The 20396-nt window shown below is 42.4% G+C and overlaps 1 protein-coding gene across 1 annotated transcript in view; it reads right to left on the bottom strand.

The window, feature by feature from the left end:
* Positions 1 to 20396, bottom strand: part of SLC25A13 (solute carrier family 25 member 13) — a 188539-nt gene that overhangs the window by 89908 nt on the left and 78235 nt on the right. The window contains exon 5 of the mRNA XM_066354073.1: positions 7113 to 7252. Within this exon, the coding sequence (XP_066210170.1) occupies positions 7113 to 7252 (140 nt within the window). The remainder of the gene's footprint in view (positions 1 to 7112; positions 7253 to 20396) is intronic.

Genomic DNA, 20396 nt, shown 5'->3' with positions numbered 1-20396 from the left:
CAACATGTCCCTTTTACACAGGCTAATCTGTAGGCCATGCTGAGCCATAAGCCAAAATAACGGTCAGTTTGACTTAACAAAAAGAACCAAACTGTTCAGTTGCATTATTTAGCATAAATATACTTTGGCATCCAACAGGGTTGCCATGGGGATCATGTGATCTGATATCAACGGTCCCTACCACTACGAATGGCAGTCTGGGACACCAGACACAGCTCTAGTCTCGAACTCTATTCCGAGTTCCACCCACTATGAGTTGCTTCTCTAGTACATCATCCTCTTCTGACGAAAGGGTGACATAAATAAAGTCATCGTAAACACTCACAGCACCTTTGTGATTCGGGCTCTCCACTGGGTCTCTTTATTCTTAAATGCTATTTGATGAGAAGACATTACAGATCATTTTTAGCCTGATTCCCTCCGAAGTCAGCTAGCCTGTTGCGTGGCCTCTCCGTCACGTTAAAGCGTTGCTGATTTCTTGGGCATTTCTCTTCCTAGAGTAACAGGAGGAAGGCCTCTGGACACAGAAGAAATGTCCTGGCTCCACAAAATGGGAAACAGAATTCTTTGGAAATGCCCACGTCTACGGGGCCACAGGTAGGACTCCAAGGAACTGAAGAGAGGAGAAGGAAACAACCCACAACTTGTGAAAGGCAACAATTACAAGCTCAATCCTGCTCTGCAGCTCTTCATTAAACCCACCCCTCCTCCTCCGCCTGTGCCTCCATCTCAGTAAACTGTCACCATCCTCCCACTTGCCCAAGCCTAAAACCGAGGCGTCAACCATGAGTTCTGCATATCCTCACTGACCTCATCCTGTCACCAAGCCTGGTCAGGCCTATCCCTTTAACTTCTCTTAAACCCATTTACTTGGCTCATCAAGTAATGAGATATATACCTATGATTATAAAACATCAAAAAGCCATTACCATCCAACCCAGGCCATAGTTGTTTCTACCTTGGCTTGGCTTGGAAGGGACGAACTGGTCCCCCTCTCCTAGGTCAGATCCCTCTCTATTTGACTTTCCACACAATATCCTGAGTGAACTTTCTGAAACACAAATCCAGTCCTGTCTGCCTCTTAGAGCTCCCATCAATCTTTGGATGAACACCTGTAGACCAGGTTCTGTGCTCTAACAATCAGGGTTTTATAGTCTACTTGAGACCAGCGTTTCTCAGTGTGTGGACCATCTGGAACGCCACAGTTCAGGGTGCTTGTCGAATGGCAATCTCTCAGGCCCTATACTGAAGCAGACCCTTGCTGGAGACAGAGGCCCAGAACTCTGCCTTTTAAAATAATCACTTCAGAACAATTTCCCACAACATTTGATAAAATACTGTTAGACATTTAGGAAAATTAAGATAAACTTCAATTCCACCTTTCTCATCATGAACAAATCTGGAAAACTATTCCAAGTGTCTGTGTGCTCATGGGACACACAGAAACAGCAGCCACTGCTTGACACCAGAGGTGACTGCAAGGACGAACACAAGCCAAAGCGCTTTCTAAGCTAAAAATTGCTCTAGGAGAGGTAGTTAACAGCGATAGTTTTCTAGTTGACAAGTGTATTAGATTTGGTAGCAATCCTAGACTTTTCTATTCTGAGACTGGAGCCACTAGAAATTTCTATGTGTTGATTATATTTAAATTGTAATAATTATGAGTGAAATATACACCTATGATTATAAAACATTATCAAAAAGTAAGTGGAGGCCCTGGCTGGTTGGCTCAGCAGTAGAGCGTTGGCCTGGTGTGCGGGGGACCCGGGTTCGATTCCCGGCCAGGGCACATAGGAGAAGCGCCCATTTGCTTCTCCACCCCCCCCCCTCCTTCCTCTCTGTCTCTCTCTTCCCCTCCCGCAGCCAAGGCTCCATTGGAGCAAGGATGGCCCTGGCGCTGGGGATGGCTCCTTGGCCTCTGCCCCAGGTGCTGGAGTGGCTCTGGTCAGGCAGAGCGACGCCCCGGAGGGGCAGAGCATCGCCCCCTGGTGGGCAGAGCTTCACCCCTGGTGGGCGTGCTGGGTGGATCCCGGTGGGGCGCATGCGGGAGTCTGTCTGACTGTCTCTCCCCGTTTCCAGCTTCAGAAAAATACAGAAAAAAGAAAAAAGAAAAAAATAGTAAGTGGAAACAACAGTAACACAAACCCCTACTAAGGGCTTTTTAAATGATCATATCTGGCACTTAATGGGCAGAGGCCAGAAATGCTTAGTGTCTAGCAGTGCCTGACGGCACCTACCCATTCAGAAGCCCAGCTCCTTCCAGAAACAGAAACTAACCCTCCGTAGCCTTGGCCCTGGAGACGCTGTACGGTGGTAACACCATTATAGTTTTGAACCCCCCACATGTCTGGGGTCCTATTATGGAAGAAGCTAAGCTCTAGAACAGTTTCTCTGCAGTCTTTTAGGGTATGCCTTTGGAAACCTAATGAAAGCCACAAGCAGTTTTCCCAGAAAATTACCTGTAAACGCAAAATTTTACCCTACAGTCTGTTTGTTTATTTCTTTGCACATGGTAGGGTATAACAATAATTACCTCTCAGGGTTTTGGGGGATGTTGTTATCAGAAATAGACTATTTAAAAGCACTTTGCAAATTATAAAGACTTATTATTATTTAGAATGACCCTTAATACTGACTCTACAGAATAATCTGGCAGAAAAACTTCAGAGGCCTTTCACTCTGTGCTCACAGTTGCCTGCAATGTCCACCCACTAAAAAACAGGTAATGGATCTGAAAAAAACATGACTCCAAACAAGATTCATGAAAGAGGCTTGCCATCGTTAGTCATTAGTGAGATGCAAGTCAAAATCACAGATGAGGTGCCACTAAGAGCTTCTAAAGCAAAAGGCCTCCATCTCCTCGTCTGTGAAATGGGGCGGCTGACTGGATAACCTTCTGCTGGCACCTGACCTTTAACTCTGTCCTCTGGACGGCTGCTCTAACCATACTCGGAATGCTGCTTTTGGGTCCATATCTGCCATAAGGGTTGATGGCACAAAGAAGTACCCTTGTAGAGTGTCCATTTCATCCCTGCCGTGGTTGCTCCTTTTGAGCTGTCCGGCAGAAAAACATAGGAACAACCCTCACACTTACACAAGTGTCTCAAAAGCTCTTACCCCTGCACCTCTTGGCCTTCTGCCTAAGGCGTCATACGAATCCTTCATCCTCAGCAAACCTTTACTGAATTGGGTGGTTTGTTCCATGTGAATAATAATCGCAGCACAAGAAGTATAATACTTCCAAACAAGGCAGACAGTTTTATGTTAATACCATTCATAAACAAGAATGCTAGCAGACACAGAACAGAAAAACTTCTCCAAATTTCTTTCTAAGTAGACTGTTTTCTGTATGTTAAAATGAATTATTCAACTAGCCACTATAAAATTAGAGCTTTGGTCTAGGGGCTGAGAGAGGTAGGTGGAAAAGTATATAGGATATTTGAAAATACACATGTATACCCACATATAACACTGTATTCCCATCCACACATACCTACCCTCACTCCTACAGGGGAGGTGACAGAACCAGGCCAAACAGAAACAGCAGCTGTGACAGCAATGGTACTAATGACAGTGACAGGACTGTGCCCCCCCCCTCTGAAATCCGTCCTTGGGAACAGGACTCTAGGAAGGAGGACTTGCTGACTTCAGTACTATAATTCAGATGAAAAGCATAAGCAAAGCAAGCATAGCTCAAAGAATATCAGCTTCATCACGGCTTTATGAATTTTATAACCAAAGTACAGAACCAACACACCAGCTCAGCACTTAAGAGACACGACCAGCAACACCTCAGCTGGTGGGAACTTGTCCGGACTGTACACAGGCGAACGTGGGAAGTCCTCACAGCTGCACGGTGGCTTATCACAAACTCACACTTGTTTAGACAAAGTAAAACGTTTATTAAAGGAAGAAAAAAACTATGACTTTGCAGATAATGGCACTGCCCACCAATCACACACCCGTACACATATATAAGCACGGGGAACACACAGAATGTGAGGCTTCAGGTGGCTGCAGCCAACCTGAACTAACTTCTAGGACAGGGGTCCCCAAACTACAGCCCGCGGGCTACATGCGGCCCCCTGAGGCCATTTATCAGGCCCCCGCCGCACTTCCGGAAAGGGCACCTCTTTCATTGGTGGTCAGTGAGAGGAGCACATTGACCATCTCATTAGCCAAAAGCAGGTCCATAGTTCCCATTGAAATACTGGTCAGTTTGTTGATTTAAATTTACTTGTTCTTTATTTTAAATATTGGATTTGTTTTGTTTTTTTTACTTTAAAATAAGATATGTGCAGTGTGCATAGGGATTTGTTCATAGTTTTTTTAATAGTCCGGCCCTCCAACGGTCTGAGGGACAGTGAACTGGCCCCCTGTGTAAAAAGTTTGGGGACCCCTGTTCTAGAACCTTCTGTGGGATGGAGTAGCACTGTCTCTGCATACTGCGCAGACTCCCTGAAACCACAAGCACTTCTCAGCTGTCCCTACGGCTGCTCCTCATCCTCAGCAGGTGACAGGCAGCAGCATGCATGATGGCAGTTCTTCCTCGGCTCAAGCAGCCAAGTGTCTGCTTTCGTGACCCTGGCGCCAGCCAGGGCGCTGGTGCTCGTGTTTCTGAGCCCCGCCCCAGAGCAGAAAGGCAGGCGTGTGCCAGACAAAGCAAGAATCTGAAACACAGGAGTTAAATTAAGTTCACTTCTACCTGTGAGAAGTCCCCTCCCCTGACTCCAGACAAGAATCCAAAAGGAACAAACAAAACATTTAATTGGAGGCAGTGAAGGGGGAGAGAGGGTGACACCAGGGTCCAGTGATAGACACCAATACTGGACTTCATTGGCATTCATATAAAGTCTATCACGATCCATGCCCTTTAAATCTGGGCCCAACCTGGGATAATTATCCACAATAACCACTGTAATCTAGCAAAAAGTTGAGTGCTTGCATTTGGCCGACAAAGTCAAAATTATCCCATGCTGGTTGCTGTGGGATGGGCCCATTTTTCACTATAGGATGGAGTCAAATTCACGTGAATGACCTACAAGTTGAAGCTGGAAACCTAATCAGTAACCCTTGAGTCATCTAATCTTTGACTCTGGCTTCTCCACATCTTGAGAAAAGCCTCAGTTCACTGTCCCTCAGACCGTTGGAGGGCTGCTACATACAGTGCTCCTCTCACTGGCCACCAATGAAAGAGGTGCCCCTTCTGGAAGTGTGGCGGGGCCGGATAAACGGCCTCAGGGGGCCGCATGCAGCCCGCGGGCAGGGCCGTAGTTTGGGGGGACGCCTGGCTGAGTGAGTGCTATACAGCTGACTCAATTCAGCATAATTGATACTTGCTTAAGGGAAAATGCGATCAGCCTTTCTACTGCTCACATCCCATTAAGACTAAAGTTAATTAGGCTATATTTCATAAAGTTAATTTGAGGCATTTGTCTCAATAGCATTATTGTAATTATTCCTCATCAAAATGAACACCACCTCCTACTGCGCACCAGTGTCTTGTATAAACAACAGCAAAAATCCAACTTGAACTCCATTCTCCACCTGAGCTATTTACACAGGTTTATGTTGATAGAGAACTGCACAGGGGGAGTCGCAGACATGAACGTGTATTTAAAGAAGACTACAAAAGCAGGTTTAAGACATCTTGTTTTAAGTTGCCAAAGGGCAGGAAAATAAAAGCAAAATAAACAGCATAACCATGTCCTATATCATGATGATAACAGTAAAAATCCAAATGAGAAGCACCTATTTATTACACACGCTGTGCCCAGGAATGGATGCAGCAAAATGCTGGCTGAGTGAGCACATGGCAGGGCACGTGTGTGTCCCTTGTGTCCTCCACCTCCGGCCCACGTCTGTGCTTCCAGCCACAGCTCAGAAGGCTCTGACAAGGTTAAGGGCACACAAGAGAAGTAGCGACACCAGAGAACCCAATGGTGACATTACCAGTGACAAAGAACAAGAGGTGGTTTCCCTGGTAAAGTTTTCCTCAGGATCCTGAATTTAAACATAGCAAACGAATCCCCTTAAATAACTCTTTTAAAATGTAAAATTTAATAGAGAAACAAAACAAATACCTAAAAAGCCAAAACAAAGAGTGGTTTATTATATGGATCCATATAGCATATACACACACTGATCTCCAGAGCCTAAGTGTTAAGGTCACAGTTAAAACATTTTAAAAGTTATGCTTAAGAAGGAAAATTAAACCATAATCACATTTTCTTACTACTCTTCCATTGGCATCTTCTATGGTCCAGTGTTATGATCATAATGGTGGTGGTAGGGTGCTCTGAGAAAGAAGAGTGACAGGGCCAGGTTCACCCCAGAAATGTTGACAGGGTCAGGTACACCCAGGGGGCTCCAGCAGAGCAAGTGACTCCTTGCTCAAGCCAGCGACCTTGGGCTTTAAGCCAGCGACCATGGGGTCATGTCTAAGATCCCATGTTCAAGATAGTGACCCCACACTCAAGCTGGTGAGCCTGTGCTCAAGCCCATGAACCTGGGGTTTTGAACCTGGGTCCTCTGTGTCCCAGACTGACTTTCTATCCACTGTACCATCACCTAGTAGTCAGGCAAGAAGCTTTAAATATTTCAATGCCTAGGCTGCCTGCCCCTTCCCTCAACCCCCAAATCAAATCAGTTCTAATTTATAGAGGTAGGCTCTAAGCAGCAATAGTTTTCAAAGCTCATCAGGTTAATTCCACTATGCAGTCCAGTTCCAGACCCTGTGCCTCGTCAATGAAAGGCCTCAGATAAAACGATACTACTGTTAGATGCTAATGATGACATCTATCCATTCTCAGGAGAAAACAAAATACTGGTAAATAGTGGTGGACTACTTTGTAAGCCAAGAGTTCAAGTTCCAATTTGCTCCTCCTGACTTACATGGATTTTTGAGCAAATCACTTGATTTCCTGGGACCTCAATTCCTTTTAAACATAAAGGGGTTCTACACAATCTGTAAGAGCCCATTGAATGCTATGGTTTCCATGCCCTAATAGAGAAATACTTGCAAATGGGATGGTTTGGCCCAGGGTTAAAAAGCTTGAGGTACATCAGGATCCCAGTTTTATTTATTTACTCTTTTCAAGAGCTTGACGCACCAGCAAAAACTGAGTGAACTCTGCATATGTCAGGTGTCTCTTTCTTTCTTTTCCAAAATGTAGTTGCACAAATTCTGAATCCCAGTTAAATGGAATGTGTTGATGAATCGTTGTCTGTTCAAATACTCGCTTAACGTCCTCTGAAGAGAAAAAAGAAAGGTTGATTAAAACAAAGCCAATCATGTCCAACGTTATAAAATCTGTTATTAAATGGATATTGCTACTTTCTTCTTACAACAAAGTAACTCAACTTAAAAAAATACACACTGAGCCCTGGCCAGTTAGCTCAGTCAGTCAGAGCACCATGGCTAAACACCAAGGTTCTGGGTTCTATCCCGGGTCAGGGCACATACCAGAAGCGACCAATGAATGCACAACAAAGCGAAACAACAAATGAAGGCTTCTCTGTCTCCTTCTCTCTCCCCCTCCCTTCCTCCCTTCCTTCTCTCTGTCTCTCTAAGAACAAAACAAAACACATAGATTATATAACCTGGCAGAAATAAAAGTCAGAATCCTCATGGAATTCAATTAAGAAATTAAAGTTAATAATCCCACCAAATAAAGGGGAAAAAAGAAGACACACCCCTAAATGGCAGTAAGAAACAAACCAAAGTAAAAAGCTATATAGTTAATGTCCTAATTTCATATGTTTTGCTTCAACAAATATTATTTTCTAGGCATGAAAGATAGAATTCAATCTTCAGTAGCTGGAAACATATACCAGGGTGGGACAGCAGGTTGACAGCTGTGAGAACACAAAACACAGAGCTTATTCTTGCATTATTACTTATTAATTATTGGATTATTTATTTGTATTACAACTGTAAGCCTACCTTTGCCCACCCCTTTACACAGACAAACACGTATGACACTATACAAATCTTAAATATAGTCCTTTATTGGCTACTGAAAAGTTTTTGAGGATTAGAAACCAGATAGATCTTAGAGCACACATTCAACAGCACTAAGACCCTACTTGAGCTTTAGAAATTTCTGCCATTTTTCAAGCCACACATGAAGACAGAGGTGGTGGAAGTTTCCAGCAGCCCAACACTTGAACTTCACATGCATCCGTTTAGCTTGACAAAAGTTCTCCAACAGTCCAAATCACCCCGTTTTCAGAAGGCCTACCAAAGGAGCTACTATCTGTTCTCCACCTCCTTCTAGCCTCTGCTACAAAACTGTAAGAGGAATGAGAAAAGAGAAAACAGTACCATGAAAAACCTTCCTTTTCTAGAGCTTCATGTTTTATTTATTAGTTTCCTCCTCCCCCCAAAAAGTGTGTGTGTTTGGAGGGTGGAGGGAATCCGGGTTATTATTACATTTGTGAAGTGTGTCCTGGCCTTCACATTGTTAAATAGAGCCACCACACCGGCTTATCTTTATGAGCAAACTGTGCCTGATATCTTTTCTTTTAACTTCTGTGTCTTTTTTAAAAAAAGTCAAAAGGACGAAGTTCTTTAGCCTTCTAAAGGGTGCCAAAAACTGGCACGTGTTTCTACTGTTTCCCCCACATTTCCTATTTCCACCCCCCTTACATACCCACAAGACTTTATTCCGTGATTTGAAAGTTTCCAGAACATTTTAAAGTCTTACTATGAAGGGGCAGGGGGTCGCCATCGGCACGAGGCTGGCTGTGTATTTGCACAGAGAAGGTAGTAAAAGTCAGAATTACGCCAGGCCTAAGTTTTATAAAAGGTGGCAGAGCAGCTCAGGCTGGCCCTGACAGTAAAATAAAATGTTTTCAAGTACAACCTTGAATTTCTTTGAATTTATTGTCTTCTCTACTTTTTTTTTTGAAGGGGGGGAGGTGAGGGGGAGGGGAGACAGGACATAAGAAAAATGAAGTAAATCAAGAATTGGTATTTTAAAAAAGGAAAGATCCCCTCCCCAAGGATCTGGGGAGCTTGAGGGGTGGTCTTCAGTGAAACGAGTTAAGTGGAGGGAGACTCCACAAGTTTCCTTCAGCTCTGAAACACCTGAGAAGAAATTACTGAACTACATTTCAAATAACTTGGGTTCAAACTGTCCTAAACAGTAGCTAAAGTTTCTTAGGTACTTACCCCGTGCCAGGTATTGTTCTCAGAGCTGTTACATGTGTAAGTCTTCAGCGGTAAAAATAGATATTAACCCTAGATAATCTGCAGTTCCTTTCCAGTTCTCAATTTCTATAGTTTTATATAAAGCAGGCCCAACAGAGATTTAAGGAAAGCTCCCACAATCTTCTAATCTAGACCAATAAATTATCTAATGAGAACTGATATGCAAATAGCAAAGATGCAACCAAAAGGGAAAACACAATTTCACACTATAAATACAATTTTAGATTATAACTTGTAGTGCTGGAGAGTAAAGAGAAAACACAAAATGTTTTAGACTTGTCCATTACTTACTTAGGTCAGTGAAAAACAAAATATATCTCTATAAATATATAAACTCATAACTCACCAGTTTATGGCTTTCAAATAAGCATAATTTGGCAGACTTATCACTAACGTAAAAAGAATTAGAAGAAAGTCTCGTCTAGCCTAAAACACAAGGCCTTAAATTCTTATTCCCAGGCTGAGGTCACATAGGCAAAGAAGCCAAACTGGAACACGAAAGAAGCATTAGCTATATATTTTGGACATTTAAAGTCATATTTTTCATAGCTTACCCAATCCTCCTGAAAATAAAAACAAATTAGAATGCTTATCTCTACAATTGTTATTTCAGTCTGTGCCACACAAATTATGTTTGGAAGGCCTATAGTTCCCATAGCATTCCGAGTAATGGTGATAGTATTTAAACCAAGACTCTAGCAAGTAAGCTCAAAAATTCTTTGAGTTTATTTGTGGGACTTTGCTTTCTCCACAAAGGTCTTGAGCCAGAAGTCTGCTGTATTTTTCTTTTTAGATTACCAAAAGACCGTTACAAAGTGTCAACTGTTTCCTTTCTAAATATAACCTCAAAGTCAACTAATTGCCCTAAATTAATAAATTTCCCGATCTACAGAGTATGGTTGTAGTAGAAAGACTGTGATTTTTAAAAGTTAGGTTGCAGATGACATGATCCTATATACTGAAAGTCCTAAGAAATCCACTAAATACTATTAAATGAATTCAGCAAGGTTGAGGATAAAAGATTAATATATAAAAATCAATTGTATTTCCATACACTGAAAATAAGCAACCCAAAAATTAAAATGAAGAAAACAATTCCATTTATGATAGCCTTACAAAGAATAAGCTACTTAGGCACAAATTTAACAAAAGACATGCTTAAACCTATACTCTAAAAACTATTAAACATTGTTAAAAGGAATTAATGAAGACATAAATAAAAAGATAGCTCATGTTCATAGCTTGAAAGACAATATTGTTGAGATGCAATACTCCCCAAAGTGATCTACAGGTTCAGTGTAGCCCTTATCAAAATTCCAGCTGGCTTCTTTGCAGAAATTGACAAGCTGATCCTAAAATTCACATGAAAATTCAAGGGACCCAGAGTTGCCAAAACAATTTTGAACAAGAACAAAGTTGGCCTGACCAGGCAGTGGCACAGTGGGTAGAGTATCAGGCTGGGACATGGAGGACCCAGGTTTGAAACCTGAGGTCACCGGCCTGAGTGTGGAGTTGCTGGCTTGAACATGGGGTTGCTGGCTTGAGAGTGGGATCATAGACATGACTCCATGGTCCCCGGCTTGAGCACAAAGGTCTCTGGCTTGCACACCAAGATCACTGGTTTGAACAAGGAGTCCCTTGCTCTGCTGTAGCCGCCCACCCCCGGTCAAGACACATAGGAGAAAGAAATCAATGAACTACTGAGGTGTCATAATGAAGAATTGATGCTTCTCATCTCTCCCTTCCTGTCTGTCTGTCCGATCTGTCTCTCTCTCTATCTTTCTCTGTAGAAAAACAACAAAAAACAGACTACAGGCCCTGGCCGGTTGGCTCAGTGGTAGAGCATCAGCCTGGTGTGCGGAAGTCCCGGGATCGATTCCTGGCCAGGGCACACAGGAGAAGCGCCCATCTGCCTCTCCACCCCTCCCCCTCTCCTTCCTCTCTGTCTCTCTCTTCCCCTCCCACAGCTGAGGCTCCATTGGAGCAAAGATGGCCCGGGCGCTGGGGATGGCTCCTTGGCCTCTGCCCCAGGCGCTAGAGTGGCTCTGGTCACAACAGAGTGATGCCCCGGATGGGCAGAGCATCGCCCCCTGGTGGGCGTGCCAGGTGGATCCCGGTCGGGCACATGCGGGAGTCTGTCTGACTGACTCCCCGTTTCCAGCTTCAGAAAAATACAAAAACAAACAAACAAACAAACAAACAAACAAAAAACACTACAGAATGGGATAAAAATTTTGCAAATAATATTATCTGATAACTTAAACTCAACAAAAAAGACAAGTCAACCGATATTAGAAATGGGCAAAAGATTTGAGATATTTCTTCAAAAAGAGGCACAAATGGCCAATAAACATGTGACAAGATGCTCAATATTATTAGCCATTAAGGAAATGCAAATCAAAACCACAGTGTGATACCATTTCACCTCCACTAATAACAAGTGTGAGTGAGGATGTGAAAAAAATTAACACTGCTGAGGGGAATGTAAAATGATGCAGTTGCTTTGGAACAGCTTGGCAGTTCTTCAAAAAGTTAAACATAGTTACCATATGATCCAGCAATTCCACTCCTAGGTACATATCCAAGAGAAATGAAAACATATGTTCACACAAAAACCTATACACAAATGTTCATAGCAGCATTATTCATAGTAGCCAAAAAGTAGAAACAATTGAAATGTCTATTAACTGAAGGATGGGTAAGAAAAATGTGATATTATTCATAACAATACGTTATTATTCATCAATAAAACGGAATATGGTGCTGTTACATGCTACAATGTGGATGAACCTTGAAAACATTACGCTAAGAAGCCAGTCACAAAAGATCACATACTATATGATTCCATTTATATCAACTCTCCAGAACAGGCAAGTCTGTAGGGACAGAAAGTAGATTGCACAGGATGAGAAGAAATGGGGAAAATGAGAGGGGGGAGTGGAATTGCTAAAGTATGCTGTTTCTTGGTGGAGTGATGAAAATGTTCTGAAATTGTGCCGATAGTTGTACAAATCTGCAAACAAACAAAAAACCATTGAATTATACTTTGCATGAGTGTAATAAAGCTACTTTTAATTTTTTTTTTTTTTTTGGTATTTTTCTGAAGTGAAAACTGAGGAAACAGAGAGACAGATTCCCATGTGTGCCTGACCAGGATCCACCCGGCAAGCCCACTAGGGAGTGATTCTCTTCCCATCTGGGGCGTTGCTCCGTTACAACCAGAGCCATTCCAGAGCCTGAGGCAGAGGCCATGGAGCCATCCTCAGCGCCCGGGCCAACTTTGCTCCAGTGGAGCCTTGGCTGCTGGAGGGGAGGAGAGAGATAGAGAGAAAGGAGAGGGGGAGGGGTGGAGAAGCAGATGGGCGCTTCTCTTGTGTGCCCTGGCGGGCAATGAAACCCAGGACTTCCATATGCCTGGCTGTCACTCTACCACTGAACCAACAGGCCAGGGCCAAAGCTACTTTAAAAAACCCTGAGACTGTCAGCTCCACCTCTTACTAATGAGTGATATTAGGTCAATTACTTCAACTCGATTTACTAACTTACTCAATCTGTAAAATGGGAATAAAACATGTATCTTAGGGGGTTGTTCTGGAGCTAAGCATGCTTAGCTCAGTGTTCTGAAACATCGTAGGTGACCAATGCTAACACTCCCACATCTAAAGTCTTAATTATAAGGAAAGATGTTTTCTGGGCACCAAATATTTATGAATGATATAAAAAAGGATCAGACACAGTGTGATTTGGAAATGTCATAGCTTATACATTTCTCAAAGAGCAATAATTTTCCTCAAATACTGAAAATCCAACCTTCTCATAGCTCACATATTAAAATTTTGAACAAAATGTGATCAAAACCTAAGTAATTTTCTTTTATGTTTCTGAAAGTATGAAATTAAGAAAGATTAAGAACCTCCACTCTTTGCTTTGAAGATCGTTCAGATAACTAGAAATATTTAATTGGCAAATTACTTGCACATGCCACTAAGTGGTTAGACTGAATCTGTTTTTACAAATTCTATGGGCTCTTATTCCTTAACCTCCCCCACACTATAATCTGAAATCATCAAGGTCTTCCCTTATGCAAATTTTAACTTGCCACGTTTTTGTTTCCATACAGAATAACTAAATTAATGCACTTTAATTTCCAAACGATTCACTTTTTGAAGCTGCAAATCAACGGAAACGAGTTTCCCATTAAAATAAAAAAGGTTCATCAAGCCACATTATTTCAAACACTGAATCATAATAATCTGTCTCTCATGGATCCTAAAAGTTTCATTAATACAATAAACATAAAGGGGATGTTTCTGTTAAACCCGAAAGCGGTCGCTTCGAAGGCAAAGGGAGAGTGGCTAAACAAGCCGCACTTGATCCTTGAGAAGTTTCAATGGGGCCCTTTTTCCATTGCTCAGTCCTCAAGAGAAAGCTGTGGTTTCACTTCAAGGGCAGTAATATTCCACCCTGCTGATACAGTTAACAACAGCTTATGCGGCCATCGTCTTTTAAGCAGGGAGCAGAGACAAATTGTTGTATTCGTAAGTTAAACGACATAATGGAGTAAGTGGGTGCAGACCTGTCTCTGCTGCCACATGCTTCCGATATCAAGGTTGCCATCTCAAGCCCTTTTGACAAGTGTCTTTTTATATTAATCATAGTTAAGGGTCTGAGGAGGAGAGAAGTATCCTGGCTACAATTCAGAGTCTCTCCAGGAAGTTCCAGGGGTAAATGGGGGCCATTAAAACAGAGTTAGCACAGAATAAGTCCTTCATACACGCAACCCTTCTCATTAAAATGGAGTTCACTCTAAGGCCCTGCAAACTTTGTATTAGTCTTATTCTGAACATGTAGGTACAGCAGTGAAAAGCATCTTCCAAAAAATAAGCACAGGCCCTGGCCAGTTGGCTCAGCAGTAGAGCATTGGCTCTGCATGTGGAAGTCCCGGGTTCAATTCCTGGTCAGGACACACAGGAGAAGCACCCATCTGCTTCTCCACCCTTCCCCTTCTCCTTCCTTTCAGTCTCTCTCTTCCCCTCCTGTAGCCAAGGCTCCACTGGAGCAAAGTTGGGCCAGGCACTGAGGACGATCCCATGGCCTCCGCCTCAGGCGCTAGAATGGCTCCGGCCACAATGGAGCAACGCCTCAGATGGGCAGAGCATCGCCCCCTAGTGGGCATGCCAGGTGGATCCTGGTCGGGCACATGCGGGAATCTGACTGCCTCCCTGCTTCCAACTTTGGAAAAATAAATAAATAAACGCGTGCGCACGCACACACAGATACACAGACAAGTGGAGATGACTACTACATTGAAATCATAAGTAGTGTTGGCATATGTAAAAATTAGTGCTAATTTAAAACTCTTCCAGTCTTGTACTTATGAGGGATGGACTACCCTGCAATGAGGTCATGTGACATCCTAGGAAAGAACACTGTCCTTCAGGTAGGGCCAGGGTTTTGTGATCCCTACAAAACCAGTCACCTTTCCCTCTTTGCACCTGTTTCCACCTCCATGAACTACCCCAGCCATTGTTCACTTGCAGTGTGAACCACGTTGCCTTGGAGAGTTTGCTCAAAACACATTCCTGAGCCCCACGCCCAAAGATTCTGATTCAGTGGATTTGAGATGGAGCCAGGGCGTCCATGGTTGTAATGAACACCACCGCGCAATAACAATGAGAACCCGTGGTCTGTTTCTTGCTAAGAGTCCTTTCTAGTCTAAAACCTGATGGACCTATAAATCCTCAAGATGAATATGCTGTTTAAGTCATGGTAGTGAATGTTGGTTAACAACAACAAAATAGGTTAAAGGCCAGCAGGTATTGAAGCATTCGATACTAATCTTCTGCCACATGCATTATTTAAACCAACAGCAAGAGAGGTCAACAACTGAGATGTATTCAGCCTATCTGCTAAAAAAACATCATTTTCGAATTAATAGAATAAATCATTAGCAGAATATCAAAAGTAGGTCACTTAAAATGGTGTTTGGAGGCATAGAGCAGACTGTGGTCACTCACCAGATGTGTACGCTTGCTTTAATCATCTGCTGTGTTAATTATTGTCAAATCCCCTCACCACTAGAGAAGCACACCACCAAAACAGCGCCAACCCTTTGAAATGCTTATTCATTCACTAAATGCAAGTATAATATCTATATTGTTTTTAAACCAATTTCCTATGCTAGTTTCCTTAGATGAATGTTATCAAAAATAATTTTCTTGCAAAGGCATTAACAGACATTTAACCCTACCTAAATGCTTTCAAGAGCAGAGGTACTACAAATGTATACCCACAGTGATCCCATGTTAGTATCAAGCTATTTTATTTCAATTAAAATGTCTAACTATCCACCCCCAACATATACCTAAACTGTAATTTTCTCTGAGAACTACCAGTATGTTCTTGGTTTTGTTTCCTTTACGAACCTATCAAGCAAAAATTGCCTTGCAACTGTCGTTAGAAGCAAGATTACAGCGAATTTTCCAATTTAGAAAAACTGTGTTTTTATCTCCGTCTCACACTGAAAGAATAATAGTATAATTTGACTATTTTTAAATAAGCAGTACACTTTGAAAGAGTCAAACTTTCCCAGTGCTCCAAGTTTTAAGATCTACTGTTAGCTTTCTGTTCTCCACACCCTTCCTATTCACAAAGTCTCTTCTCCCTTTTTCACACACACACACACACACACACACACACACACACACACACACACTTACACACAACAGGGGTGGAAGTCCCAGTGTGGCCTCTCTAACAGTCTACTAAAGCAAGGTTAACCTTCAGGCAGTTGTTAACTAAGAAGGGGCTTCACATGGTTACTGTGACTTACTCTCCAATTGACATTCTCTCACCTTCTCAACAAGCCTTCCCACCAACTCCCCTCCCTGTTTTTAAAACGGAGTCATGAAGTAGCAAAAAGTACAATACTTTAGCTCTTTGAAGCATGGGCGATTCTCAAATTATCCCACCAACTGGAAGTGCTCTCTGATACTACTATCTTGCAAAATTGAAGCCATTATGGTCAATCGTGCAAATCCGTATTTAGCTTTCCGTAAATAGTGGATTTTTGACCCAATGAACTGGAACAGCTTCTGAAGAGTCTCTGGGATCTCAGGCATGACACTCCGTACCCTGGCATGCCACAACTCTTATCCTCATAGAGGTCATTCAAAACTGTCCTCATTCAGGATTCTTATTCTCCACTGGAATGTGTTTAAGGAAATACGCTCAGGTCTCAAAATAAGATAAAATAAAATCTTTTGTAGGGTGATATGTTTCTTCCACCAACATAACACATTATTTTTGTGAAACACCAAAATCAGAATCAATATTAAAAAACATCCCCCAAATAATGTTCCTTCTGATTTTTTTTTTAATTTTATTTATTCATTTTTAGAGAGGAGAGAGAGAGGGAGAGAGAGAGATAGAGAGAAGAGGGGAGGAGCTAGAAGCATCAACTCCCATATGTGCCTTGACCAGACAAGCCCAGGGTTTCGAACCAGCGACCTCAGCATTTCCAGGTCGATGCTTTATCCACTGTGCCACCACAGGTCAGGCCTCCTTCTGATTCTTAACCATGCCCCCACTCCAGTATCTTCTTGAATATTTCATTTTTCAAGTATCTTTACAAAGATAGTAAATAAATGACCCTCTTTCCAGTGAGCTTCAAAAATTAAAGCTAACGTTTTGTTTTCTTCTAGTCCAATACTGACATTCCCTTAGCTTTTAAATTTATAATTACATTTGGGTGCTTACCTTCAAAAATCTTCTCATTTCCATACTTTTTAAGTCTCATCATTTTCTGAGACTTGAACCAAAATGACTGAAGTGGGTAGTTTGCACATATTTCCTCCTGCCATCTAGCCTGTCTGTATTCCCAGAGCATGCTAACTTCCTTCTCATCACAGCAGGTGTTCCTGGACAGAATCTAACTGTGAACACAGACTAGGGCCCCTCCGTCCACGTCAGGGAATCAACGTGAGAAGGACAGGAGAAATTGCTTCCTCGGTTCTGTGGATTTTGTTTAGGTCTCACACACAAAAGAAAGGTCCTGTTCAAGTGAGTTCAACAAAGATAAATAGATTTATATTTTCTGCAGGACTTCTCAGAGCCTTAATAAACTAAAAATTTTAGGCTTTATGATTGTCTAGTGGAAGAATATTTTTTTCATACAACGCTTACTGACATAAACAGGAAACACCATTTTAAAATTCACAAGCTTATAATCGTATCCAATAGTAAAGATGAAAGGTTAAAAGGGCACAGTAGTGTCCAATAAAAGCGCTAGACTTGACTAGTTTCTATTGGATGCCAGGCCAATGGAAGCAGCAAGCCAGCCCAAGTCTCCCAGCATGGCAAGGGGGCAGACCACATTATACTGAAGTTTCTAAAACAATGCTGGAAAAGTCTTAAATAAGATATACGCCCACATGTTCAACCGTCTCTCTATAAAAAGCAGTTCTTACCTTTTAGTGGGTCACTGACCCCTTTGAGATTTGCTAAAAGCAAATGCTCATTTAGACAGAATACTATTAACAATTACAGCCATTCATGAACTCCCTGACACTTACGTAGAACCCAAAGTTGAGAACCCGTCTTCAAAGTTCAATAAAAAACTGCAGACCCCCATACATCCCACCACACACAGGTAATGAAGTTGCATACATATGTTTATATACTTATAAAACAATGATAACTTTAAAACTGCACATAAAACGTATCATGAAATTTTGTTCAATATAATAAAAAAGATAAGTTAAAGGAAGAGAAAAACACACCATGGCATTACGCAAACAAAAATTTTAGGTTTCAAGCTAAGGAAGCGCTGAGGTATAGAATATACTTAGAATTTTTAGGGGGTCCGATAGCAACTATCACGAGACAAAAGTAACATTCAGGTTCCCTATTACTATTCAGCTGGATTATTGTTGTCTACTGTAGATACAACAACGGAAGAAATACTGAAGACCAGAAGAGTTAATGTTAAAATGGCATCATTAAAAGACCCATAACTGGTGGGTACACTAAATATATCAGATGAACAGTTTCATTAAACACACAAACGCACACACACATACTTTCTTAAGGTGTATAATGAAAAGACTTTGCTCTCCCAGCAACATTAAGAAACTGGCAAAACAAAGGTGTCTAGGAAACTACCACTCACAACCTGTCCACACTGACCTGCTCAGAGGCCAGTAAGTCCTTCAAAGCCCTGACTTTCAGTTCTTCCACTCACCTAATGGGAGGGATCCCCTAGCAGCGTCACAGTGGCACCTGGAAGCCTACACAAGGTCCCTAAGCACGTCTGCCTCGGGCTTTGCCCCAATCCAATTAACACATCAAAACCCATCTTTTTCAAGCATCATTTGGATCCTGTCCCTGTCCTCTGAAGAACTCTTCGAGACACCCAACTGCTACTTCTATTGAATAAAGACTCCTACTCCTAGAAGCTAGGGTGGGGTGCTTCACCCCACAGAGCTCTCTCCCTGAGCACCTGTGTCTCTTAAACTGCGCATTTCAATCAAGGGCCTCCTCCACTACCCTCAACCTGTACAAACCACCCTCCGCCCACCCTGCTACTCTGATTCGCCTCTCCACTCATAATTCTGTGCATGTGAAAAGATAACGCTCCCTGGGTAATGCCCCTGTCAAGTGAATTTCAACAAATTATCTGGATGTCTGGGTAACCGAGGCAACTTTCTATGTATACTGAGAACTCTAATCCAGGGAAGCTCTTCCTTATAACTACTTGCCATTCTGGTCATAGAAACAAAATCTTAACTAATGCTTTTGCTTACTGTTCCTTGCTCCTTCCTGAAAAATTATTAAATCTCCCTAATGTGTGACATTGATTGAAACCACTATGTATTAATTGGCGCCCATCTGGCTTTCAAAGGAAGGGCGTCCCTCTCAGAGCATCACACTGCCAGCGGGAGGCAGTAAGGCACAGAGAAGCAGCACGTGGCCACCATCAGGCTGCTACCTCGCTCTATGACAGGGAACTCCATGACTGTGGACAGTCCCCAAGGCTATTTCCTCAGCAGAAAAATGAGAACTGTAATAATATGCATCTCCTAGGAAGTAAGAATTAAATACTAAACTACATATAAAGTCCTTACCTGTGGGGGTGGGGAGGTTATACAGTAAGAGATCAACTATAGAAAAAACATGAGAGTTCCTTTCCTTCTATATCAGGAGATTATGCAAGTTCGGTCCCTGGTCAAGGCAAATACAAGAATCAACCAAATGCATTAACTACCTCCCAATGTCACAGTCATATATCTAAGTGCCTCCTGGACATCCTCACTTAGATTTCCAATAGGCGTCAAACTAATATGTCCCAAGGGAACTCCTGTTCTCCTTCCCACTGTCAAGCATGCAGTTGCTACTCCCATCTTGGTGATAATTCCACCCTTCTAGTGGATCTGGCCAAGGACTGTCCAATCCATCAGAGAATCTTATTGGTTCTGTTGGTTCTCTCTTCAAAATACCCCTGACTTCACTTTGGCCTGGCCACTGTGATCCCTCGGCTGTACTGCTGCAATAGCCTCCTGCCTATTCTTTCTCTTTCTAGTCTGGCTCTTCTATTTTCCATTCTCAGCACAGCAGCCAGAGTGATCCTGTTAGAACATAAACCAGGCCATGTCACTCCTGTGCTAAAAAAAATCCTGCAGTGGTTGTTCAGTTCCCTTTCTACCAAAGCCCAAGTCCTAGCCTTAATCTAGAGGGCCCCACTTGACCAAATCTGTTACTTCTCCAAGCTCTTATCCTACTAGGCTTCCCTGCCTCTCTCAGTTCACCAGAGTCCTTCTTGCTATTCCTCAAAGGTACAAACACACTCCAGCTTGCAAACCTGGGCAACGGCCATTCCTTGTACCCGGGACAGTCTCTCCCCCTCCATCCCTGTATCTATACGATCAGTTCCTTTACCTCCATCCTGTATCTCCTCCATCCCTGTATCTACACGATCAGTTCCTTTACCTCCATCCTGTATCTCCTCCATCCCTGTATCTACACGATCAGTTCCTTTACCTCTTTCAAATCTGTGCTCCAAGGTCACTTTATCAATGAAGTCACCAAACCATATTACTGACAAAGAGAACCTCTGTTGTTTCATAGCTCATTGTAAATACTCAGCTGTCATCGCAACATATCCATTCTACGAAGCGTCTTAATT

The sequence above is a fragment of the Saccopteryx leptura genome, chromosome 12 (assembly GCF_036850995.1).
Source record: "Saccopteryx leptura isolate mSacLep1 chromosome 12, mSacLep1_pri_phased_curated, whole genome shotgun sequence".
Lineage (NCBI taxonomy): Eukaryota > Metazoa > Chordata > Mammalia > Chiroptera > Emballonuridae > Saccopteryx > Saccopteryx leptura.
This window is presented reverse-complemented; position numbering and strand designations above follow the sequence as displayed.